Raw genomic sequence first — 10,856 nt, forward strand, 5'->3', positions numbered from 1 at the left:
GTTTGCCACCTCCAGGAACCTGTACCTGGAGAGAACTCTGAAAATTCCAGAAGAACTACAGCAGTACACCTCTGAACAGATAAAATAGAGAGGCTGGTTCTTCTTGGAGAGAAACTTGACAGAGGTCAATGCTTCCTGTGTTAGAGAGTTTTACTGTAACTATTTCAAGACTTCCCTAGATGCAGTGCACCTTAGAGGGAAACAGATTCTGGTCACTGAGGAAGCTATTGAGGACATCCTCCACCTTCAGCCTAAATCCGATCAGCCTGACGGTTACCAAAAGGCTGAAGAGGATATGCGCTTTATGAGATTTGACTGGAATGCTGTCAAGCAGAGAATTGCCCTTGATCCTACTATCCCATGGGTCATGGGAAAGAACACAGTGATGCCTAAGGGAATCATGTTGATTTATCTGAATGATGAGGCTCGGCTCTGGCACCAGATTCTGAGCAACTATGTGATGCCGAGCACTCATGAGACAGAGCTGCCCGCTGCTATGATCACCCTCATCTGGTGTGTGATGGAGGGTAAGGACCTGTATTTGCCACGTTTCATCCGATATTATATGGCCAGGGTCCATGTCAGAGGCACTCTTTCTTTTCCTTATCTGATCACCCAGCTAGGCCGTCGAGCTGACGTGCATTGGGAGCTTGCTGATGAGAAGCCACCTACTGCAGACTGCAAGAAGATTATCCCTCACAGCAGGAAGTTTCAGGCTTCAGGCCGCAGACCCAGAGATCCCTCTACAGTCAGCGCCTCCACTGCAGCAGACAGATCCTCCTACACTTATCCAGTCTGCAAACCCTCAGGCCACCACAGAGACTCTAGCAGCCCATCCTTCCGGTGATGGCACTTTTTCACACCCAGTTTGAGTGAGCATCGAGTACGATGCTATATTTTAAGTGTGGGGAGGTCGCCATCCCTGGCATATCTTTTTGGTGAACCACTACAGACCCCTTTTTTTTAATCTTATTTTGTTTATTTTTTTGTATTTTTATTTTTATTTTTATTTTTCAGTACTTATACATTATTTTTTTGCTGTATTTCTACTTTATTTCTGCATTTTGCACTTTAGTTTATATCTTAGACATTTAGTTTAGTTTACAATTTTAAACTTATTAGTTATAGAATATGTGGATTAATTAGTATAGTTTACCCCTTTAGCATATAATAGTTTGGTTCAATTGAAAATAAAAGGAAGTAAACTAGAAACTTTAGTAAATTAAAACAATCCACACACCTTGTATATATAGCATTACAAGTTAGTTAGTTAACAACATTTCATCAAGGAGGAACACTAAGATTTTAAAAGCCACCCTAATATTTACATTGAGAATAATGGGAACTCTTGAATTCTACTTGTATGACATGTATAACTGATATATGATTTTTGAGTTAGAGAACACACAGCCTATGAGTTTTGAGCTTAATTGTATGGTTACATTCAAACCATAAATTTCATTCCTGTGTGTTTTGCCCTTCTTTTTCATTCTGATGTTCTTTACTTTGTTTTAATCTATATGTCCAATATAGAATATAGATACATACCAAGAGATGATTGAGGCCATAATTTGAATTTTCCCTCACTTATCCCTAATTAGCCTAACTTTTACATCACCCTTGTTAGCCCCCTTGAGCTTTTTAATTCCCTCTTTTTCTATAACCACATTACTAGCCTTAAGCAGAAAAACAAAATAAAAATTCCAAGTTGAATCCTTGGTTAGCTTAAGATAGATATTGTGTACAATTTCAGAGTGGAGAATTTTATGGGAACATGGGATGATAGAAACAAAGTAGGGATTTAAAAAGAACAAGTTGTTTCAAAAACAAAAAAAAATTGGGAAGCACGCTCATGTGAAATCAAAATAATTAAATTACCATGTGCATTGATAAAAAAAAATTAATATTTTTAGTATTTAAATAAGGGGATACAAAAATTTCCCAAATGCAAAATAAAAAGAGTCAATGCACATGGGACAAAATTTCAAAAATTAAAATTAATGCATGAGCTTGCAATACAAAGTGGGAAAAATTTGGGTAATTAGGTAAAGGAACTCTAAAATTATATAAAGTGTGTATGTTAGGTGAGATCTTAGACTAATCAAGGATTCACTTATTAGCTCACTTAGCCTTATACATATACCCTTACCTTTACCTTGGCCCCATTATAACCTTGAAAAAGACCTCATAATTTTTGTATGTCTGTATTCCATATTTGTTGATTGGTTAGATGAAGAACAAAGTTTTAGAAAGCAAGAATAGAAAGAAGAATAGAGTGATTAACCCAATAAACACTGAGTGACTGGAGAGTAAACACAAAATCCAGTGAGGGTTCAATAGCTCATCACCATATATCTCTGCTTAATTGTTAATTGTCTTGCAAGTTTGTGAAATACTTTTACCCATCTCAATTGTAAAAGTGCTTTAACATTATCTAGGGTTTGGCTATGCATATATGATTCCTTGAGGATATGAATTAATTTAACTACATGTAAGTTTTATATACAAGTGAATAATAACTAGAATTGCATGACCCATTTAGGTAGTTTGCATTTAGAATAGAATGCATTGCATGAGATTCCACCACTTTAACCTTACCTTATTCTTTATCTTGGATTTAGCATGAGGACATGCTATTGTTTAAGTGTGGGGAGGTTGATAAACCCATATTTTATGATGTATTTTGTGCTCAATTTAAGTGATTTATTCAATCCTTCACCCACTTATTCATGTAATTTGCATGGTTTTATTTTCCCTTCCTTATTATGTGATATATGTGAAAAACATGTTTTCTATGCTTTAGAAATATTAAAATTAATCATCCTTTATTACCATTCGATGCCGTGATTTGTGTGTTGAGTGCTTTCAGGCTTTATAGGGTAGGAATGACTTAAAGGATGAATAGGAAACATACAAAAATGGAAGGAAAGCACAAAAATAGAGTTTTGAAGAAAAAGGGCAGCAACGCAAATGCATGGACGAAGCGCCCACGTGCCCACCGCGAAAAGGCAGCGACGCGAACGCGTGACTGACGCGGACGCGTGCCTTGAGCAGAACGCAAAACGACGCGGACGCGTGACCGAAGTGAACGCGTGATAAGGAAAACTCCCAGATGACGCGACCGCGTGACCCACGCAGACGCGTGACAGACGCCACGCAGCAGAAACTGCAGAAAACACCCCCAGCAACTTCTGAAGCCCTTTTGGCCCAGATCCAAGTCCAGAAAATACAGATTAGAGGTTATAAAATGGGGGAATGCATCAATTCAAAGAGGTCTTTCCGATTATTCACTTTTCATAATTTAGATGTAGTTTTTAGAGAGAGAGGTTCTCTCCTCTCTCTTAGGTTTTAGGATTAGGATTCCTCTTAAAGGAATTAGGAATTCTTATTATTTCAACTCCCTCTCAGGTTCAATATTCCTTTTACTTTATATTTCTCTTTTACTTTCAGATACTTTAATGCTTTTATTTAATTACTTATGTTGCCAAATTGGCTCATGAACCATTCATGTTAGGATTTTCTTTATTTGATATAAATTGAGGTATTTCAAATTTATGATTCTTATTTAGCTTTTTATATTCTTGGCTTTAATTGATTAACTGGAGGCTCTTGAGTTATCAAACTTATCGTGATTGTTAATTGTTATTTTTGCTAATTGAATTGAATTCCACTAACTCTAGTCTTTCCTTAGGAGTTGGCTAGGACTTGGGGATCTAACTAATTAGTCCACTTGACTTTCCCTTGCTTTCGTAAAGGTTAACTAAGTGGGATTAAACTCAATTCTCATAAGAATAACTAGGATAGGACTTCCAAATTTTCATACCTTGCCAAGAGTTTTATTAGATATTAATTTATTAATTCATGCAATTTATTTTCCTTGTTCAAACCTTTTAAAACCTAAAAACACTGTTTTCCATAACTAATAATAAGAACACCTCCCTGCAATTCCTTGAGAAGATGACCCGAGGTTTGAATACTTCGGTTTATAAATTTTATTGGGTTTGTTACTTGTGACAACCAAAACGTTTGTAAGAAAGGATGATTGCTTGGTTTAGAAACTATACTTGCAACGGGAATTTATTCTGAATTCTAAACCATCAATCATTCGTTCTTCACCAAGTCACCGGCCAGTCAAGAAGAGGAAGCGAGGACCTGGGAATGATGATAACAGATGCCAAACTCACCTCTCCCGTAGGGGCTAAACATAGAGGTGTTCTAACTGTGGTGCTCTAGGTCACAAGAAATCAGGCTGCACAAAGCCTAAGAAGAAGGTATCTTCCATTCCATTCTGGTATAGTGTTCAGGTTGGGTTATATTTACTTGTGCTAAAAAATGTTCCTTATGTTTTTGTTTCTGTCACAGGTCCTACCTGCATCTCAGCAAGCTGCCAAGCTGCCAAGAAGAGGTACTAAGGTTGCAGGTTCACAACCCCCTGGCCAAACAGTGCAAAGAGGGAGACTTAGCAAGAAATCATGCTCTCAACCCAGCCCTGCTACAAGTCATTCCAACACAGCAACTACTCAGCCCAGCAAACCAGTAACCAGGCCCAGGAAAATGGCAGCTAGGTCCACTGATAATTCAACCCAGCCCAAGATTCAGACCAAAAATGTAGCCGGACCTGCACCACCTCAGTCCAACCCTAAAGCTCCTTCATCCCAACCTTTTGCCTCAAAAGAGCAGTGCAGCAGCTTCCTCCACTAGCAAGAAGCCCTCACACAGTCAACTAATTCAGAGGAAGAGGCATTTCTCTATTATCCAGACTGGTGCACCTCATATCCCAATGCAGAAACTCAAGCTAATGGCAAAATTGCCTCCTAGTGCATGGGGCAATCTTTGAAGAGGATTAGTTATGTGTTTTGGCTGTTATGCTATTTCATTAAGTCTGAAACAATGTTATGTTGGTATTTTGTTATTTTGTTATTTGTTCCATGTGGTGGACAAATTTTAAGTTTGTTTATGAACTATGTTGGTCTGTGTTTTTTCTGTTTAAGTACTAACGACAACTCTGTAATTGGCCATTTTGGCTTATGGATGCTGTTGTGAACTTTATTGTCACTGTTTTAAGAATCATTGCTTAATGTTTTATCCTGGTGCACATAATTGTTCTTTACATGTTTTCAACACATTTTCACTGCTTCATGGTTGGAAATTTGCACAACACATTTTCACTACTTCAACACTTTTCATTCATTCATTAAAACATCTTCACAGGGGATACATCACATTACATCATTGTAGCAATAAAAGTAACAGTATCAAATAACCAAAACAACACACAAAAATCCTACAAATGATGTTCTAATCATCTCCTGATTAGATGTATTCCATATGGTTACCTCCAACTGTGTGGATTATGCAGCAACAAATAGAGAAACCCAATCCACCCAACTACCCCTAAAGCAGCTACAATCCTCAGCTTTCATTCGACATCCTTCAACCTTGTCTTCAACGTTGTAATCTTTTTCCTGCATCTTGCAATCTCAGAATCCCGCAGCGCTCCTCCAGCTTCTGGGTCTGCCCACCTAAAGAAATCACAGCCATCCTGAACCTATCACCACCCAGAACTCATAAGATGAAGGAAACCCAGATAGAAAACCTCAATCTTAGAAATTACAGGCCAACAAAATACCTCATAGTAGACACAACCCCAAAATCGTCGGCCTGGGTTATCCTTCGTCGTTGAGGTTTGCAGAATCGGCCTCTCCCCATGCCCACATACCATCTCCTTCACAGGTGTTCGAATTCTGTCCGATCTTGAACCCTGGGAAGCCATCCAATCGGCGTCTCTATCCCCGTCCTCCACTTCGTCGAACCCTAGCATAGCTTTCTTCCTCACAGCCTTCGACCCAACATCTTCTCCTCCTTCTCCCACAGTGTTCCCTTTTATTATTAATATTATCATTATTAATATTATTATTATTATCATTAATTAACAAACAGTTAAGGAGAGTAACGAACTCAGGGGCATAATTATCCGTCGGACCATTTTAGTACAAGTGTCAACTTCGGGGACGATTTTGTTTAAAAAAAACTTAGGGACAAAACAAATTTTTGACCCCTACGTTAGGGACCAAAATTGAACTTAACCCTAATACAATTATTAGATCATGCATTCCTTACTCCTACTTTTTTGTAGGAGTACGATAAACTTTCATCAAAATAATTATAAAATATATCTCATTTTTTTTAAAATTACTAATTAGATTTTGATCCCTCAAATTTTTGGTTTTTTAACTTTTTTCTTTTTTTTTATTTCAGATTCAGAGGCATTCAGAGAAAAGAAGCAGCTAGGTTTTTCATCCAATTTCAATCCCTGCCATTCTCATCCTCTTTCTCTGCTGCAAATCTCGTTCGCATATCCTCGCCGCCGCAACACGCCTCCGCCACCGCTGCAACCTGCTGCCGCCACCGCGCCCTACTTCCGCCGCCGCTCCCTGCTTCTGCCACCGCGCAACCTGCTTCTGCCGCCTTCGCGCAAGACTTTGCCTCAACGCTTGGAGGTTAGTTAATCATTATGCCTTTTCAATTCATCATTTCGTATGTTTTCTTCTTTGTTCTTTGCACTATTACTTCTTCAATCTCTTTGACCCTCTCTCTGACTTTGACCTCCACACACACACTTTTTATGTTGTAAATGGTTAACACATGTTGTGGTTATTGTTGGTGGTGGTAATGGTGGTATTTCTCATGTCAACTCTCTCTACATGTTACTATATTTATTAGCTTTCGGTGTTTTATTGGCTTATTCATATGGTAGTTGTAACCTCGGCAGAGTAACACGGAACAAAAACCATGTTTCAATCGGCGAGTGTTCAACAAGAACATGGTCTTGTCCATGATTTTGTATCCCATATTGGTCGATTTGCCTTTGATTCCAGGTTCTTCACCTTTGGCTCTAATAATTGCTAGTTTGAAAACCCACTCAGGCGCCATATACCCTCTAGTTTCTCTTATCATTGAGAAATTGCGATCGTTATTGAGAACATCCCTGTTCAATAACTTGGACAATCCAAAATCTGCAACCTTGGGTTGATAATTTGAATCCAGGAGAATATTTTGAGGTTTTATATCACAATGCAAAATCCGTTCCAAGCATTCTTCATGTAAATATTCCAAACCTCTTGCTGTTTTGAGAGCGATGTTATACCTCTTGCTCTGATCGAGTGTATTGGATGAGAGGTTATCTGCCAAAGAACCATTTTCCATGTACTCATACACCAATAGCCGATGCTTTCCCTCAGCACAATAACCCCACATTTCAATCAAGTTCATGTGGTTGAGCCTTCCAATGATGCTCACTTCAGCAAGGAATTCACCTTCTCCTTGCATAGCATTATTGAGTTTCTTTATAGCAGCAATTCTTTGATTAGACAAAATAGCTTTGTATACAATGCCTCCTGCACCCCTTCTAATCTCTTGGCTGAATTCTTTTGTCGCCTTTTTTAGCTCAGAATAGCTAAATTTTCTAAATCCCACTGTTGCAAGATGATGGCCATGTGGATCTATGCTAGAATTCTGCTTGCTCTTGATTAAGAACAAAACAACAAAGACACAAGCCATTTCAAGAACTCCAATTGCAGTGGCAAACCACAAAAGGAAGCTCACAAAATGGCTTACATGCTTTTTTGAATACTCTCTATGAATTTTCACAGAACAATCACTGTTTCTGATGACAGAGTCTTCATAGCTGGTGGGAAAGCTCTTCCCTTTGGGCACTTTCAAGTAGGTTATAGTTCCTGCGGCTCCTGGAAAATGTCTATTGAGCAATTGTGTTTTTGTATAGCACTTGAACAGGCTCGCACCGTTGTCGTATGAATATTGAAATCCTTTGCAATTAGAATTATTCAAGCACAAACTTTCACAATGAGTGTAGGTAAAATTTGGCAAGTAATAAGCGTCATAGCCATAGAACTCAACTTGGCCCAGTTCCAAGAAAGTTACCTTCCTTTCATTAGATGTAGCAGCAAATATGGATTCACACCCATAAGACCAATCACTTTGATTCTTTACTTTGTATCCAGGAACACATGAGCACTTCCTTCCCTTTTTAAGATCAAATCTGCAAACACTATTAGCACCTGAGTGGGAAAGAGGGGCTAGTTGTTATTTTTTTAATTTTTAATTCTTGATAGTTAATTATATATAAGCCGAGAAGGTGGAAGGCACGTATGTTGTGCAACTTGAAAGGATTGCCTAGTTGTCCAAAGTGAACGTAGTGAAGGGCTATGGAAGGGGGCTACAATCAATCAACTCAAAGAAAGCAGTGTGTTTAAAATGGGGTCCTTTCATTAAAGGGCATATGCATATCTAATCTTGCGAGCAATTTGTTTCTATGGACTGAGGTGGTAGCCAAGCAAACTTCGTGGGGTTCTCAAAGGGGAAACAATGTGTTCTTCAGTGGTCGCGAGCGGCGGGAAATTTGTGACATGGGATCAGAAATATAGATAGATTGAAAGATAGAGGATATATACTCTTTATTATTTTTTGTCCTTTGCACCCACCGCATGTATAACTGGCATTGCCAATTGTTATTGTGTTTCTGTTTTTACTCTTCAAGTTCCACTATTAGATTTTGGATTCATGCTTCTTCATTTTCTCCCTTAATACAATAAATGAAACTTGTGTCCAATTCCATGATTCCTAAGATTGACACTATTGGATTGATTTTAATTTTAAAAGATTGTGATTTTTGATGGCTGGTACTCGATGTGCGGACGATATCAAGTTCAATGGTTCCACTTCTACTGTTACTATTTGGTCTCTATTTTAAAATTATTTGTTCTTATCATGTTTGGCAATTTATACAAACTTTAGTTTCATTTTGAATTGTGTATTGGTGTTTAGGAAGTTATGGGTCATGAATTTTCTCATGAAGGGGTTAATAGCGAGCATATATCATATGATCAGTATGAGCAGGAGGAAGAAAAACATGAGGAAGTTGACGTGGATTATATGGATGAGGACAACACAAATGTGGAACCAATGTTCGATTATCACGGCTTCGATGAAGGGTATAACATTGACTCACTCGAAGACATTGGGATGATTGAATTTTGGAACATCAGGGATGAAGATGTATGTCATTTTCACTTTTCTAATGTCGAAATTGCATTTGAGTTCTACAATAGATATGGAAGGACAAGAGGCTTTAGTGCTCGGAAGAACAGGACTAGGAAGAGTTGTGCGGGCATACTTAAGTTGAAGAATTTTGTATGTCATCGCGAAGGATTTAGACCGTAAAATAATTATGTGATTGGAAACTTTAAGAGAAAACCTACTCCCGAGCCAAGGTGTGGCTGCAGTGAAATGATGGAGATTCGTCTAGATGCACCTAGTAGTCGTTGGTTTATTTCTTATTTTTCTGATGAACACAATCATCTGCTTCTGGATCTTCGGTTGACTGGATTGCTTCGTGGGCATAGATTCATGTCCGAGGTTGATATTGGCCACATGATTAACATGAAAAAGGGTGGGATTAGTGTTGGGCAGATATATCAGGCATTAGCAAATCAGGAAGGTGGCTACGAGTATCTCTCTTTCACGCAAAGGGACATGTACAAAAAAATAGCAAAGGAGAGGCACCAATTACCCGGTGATGCATATGCAGCTTTGAAGTATCTAGAAGATCAAGCAACAAATGACCCTTCTCTCTATTTTAATCATCACATGGATGCTGATGGTACTTTGCGTAATTTATTCTGGTACGATGGTCTCAGTAGGGCAGATTACTCATTATTCAGCGATGTGCTGGCTTTTGATGCTACCTATAAGAGGAATAAATATATGTGTCCATTTGGTGGTATTTTCTGGTGTCAATCATCACAATCAACACAATTATCTTTGCTGCTGCTTTAATTTGCGATGAGGAAAAAGACACATACAGGTGGTTGCTACAACAACTGAAGGTGGCAATGAATGGGAAAGCACCTGTTTCGGTTATCACGGATGGTGATCTATCAATGAAGTTTGCCATTGAGAAAGAGTTTCCTAATGCACATCATAGATTATGTGCATGGCATCTGATTCGCAATGCAACAAGTAACATTGGCAAGCCCCAGTTTACCTCCATGTTTAAAAAGTGTATACTAGGCGACTATGAAATTGATGTATTTCGTCAAAAGTGGTTTGAAATGGTTGAGGGATTTGGTGTCGAAAACAAGAATTGGGTCCTAGATATGTATAAAAAGAGACATTCATGGGCAACTGCACATATAAGAGGGAAGTTTTTTGCTAGTTTTCGGACTACTTCTCGGTGCGATGGATTAAACTCAATCATTGCAAAGTATGTCAATTCAAGGTACAATCTGGTTGAGTTCATTCAACACTTTAATCGATGTGTCGACCATATAAGGTGGAAAGAGATTGATGAGCGAGATTTTTGCCAGTAAAGAATATCATAAAAACAGTCGCGTTGTAGATATAGTTTCCAAACCAACAAAAATCCCTTTTGTGCAAACGTTTTGGTTGTCACAAGTAACAAACCCCTTTTTAAATTGATAACCGAGTATTCAAACCTCGGGTCATCTTCTCAAGGAACTGCAGGGAAGTATGTTCTTATTATTGGTTATGGAGATTGTAAAATTGGGGTTTCAAGAATGAGGAACGAGTAATTTAATGACAAGTAAATTAAATGGCAATTGAAAATAGATAAATATTGTAAAGCAAACTCTTGGTAAGGTATGAGAAATTAGAGGTCATATCCTAGCTATCCTTATCAATGATGATGATGGTTGAATCCTAATTCCACTTTATTAACCTTTACTAAGATAAAGGAAGGTCAAGGGATTAATTGGTTTGATCTTCGAATCCTATTTATTTTCTAAGAAAAGATTGGGATTATGGAAGTTCAATTCAAT

At 38.2% G+C, this 10,856-nt stretch overlaps 2 protein-coding genes across 2 annotated transcripts; one reads left to right on the forward strand and one right to left on the reverse strand.

Moving 5' to 3' along the window:
• LOC107627231 (putative receptor protein kinase ZmPK1) lies at positions 6,661–8,635 on the reverse strand. The gene is made up of 2 exons (XM_021116914.1): positions 8,620–8,635; positions 6,661–8,096 (listed from the first exon to the last, which is right to left on the reverse strand). Exons 1-2 carry the CDS (start codon positions 8,633–8,635, stop codon positions 6,691–6,693), a joined length of 1,422 nt encoding a protein of 473 aa, XP_020972573.1. The 3' UTR covers positions 6,661–6,690.
• On the forward strand, positions 8,693–10,388 carry LOC107627232 (protein FAR1-RELATED SEQUENCE 5-like). The gene is made up of 4 exons (XM_016330085.1): positions 8,693–8,746; positions 8,845–9,075; positions 9,268–9,799; positions 9,874–10,388. Exons 1-4 carry the CDS (start codon positions 8,693–8,695, stop codon positions 10,386–10,388), a joined length of 1,332 nt encoding a protein of 443 aa, XP_016185571.1.

This window comes from Arachis ipaensis, chromosome B02, assembly GCF_000816755.2.
Source record: "Arachis ipaensis cultivar K30076 chromosome B02, Araip1.1, whole genome shotgun sequence".
In the NCBI taxonomy this organism is placed as follows: Eukaryota; Viridiplantae; Streptophyta; class Magnoliopsida; order Fabales; family Fabaceae; genus Arachis; species Arachis ipaensis.

What these genes read in the sequence shown, in the direction of transcription:
- LOC107627232 (XM_016330085.1), top strand. Translation starts at nt 8,693, where the DNA reads ATGGCTGGTACTCGATGTGCGGACGATATCAAGTTCAATGGTTCCACT. An exon ending in TCAATGGTTCCACTTCTACT is followed by an intron (nt 8,747 to 8,844) that starts GTTACTATTTGG and finishes ATTGGTGTTTAG; the next exon opens with GAAGTTATGGGTCATGAATT. An exon ending in ATATATGTGTCCATTTGGTG is followed by an intron (nt 9,800 to 9,873) that starts GTATTTTCTGGT and finishes ATGAGGAAAAAG; the next exon opens with ACACATACAGGTGGTTGCTA.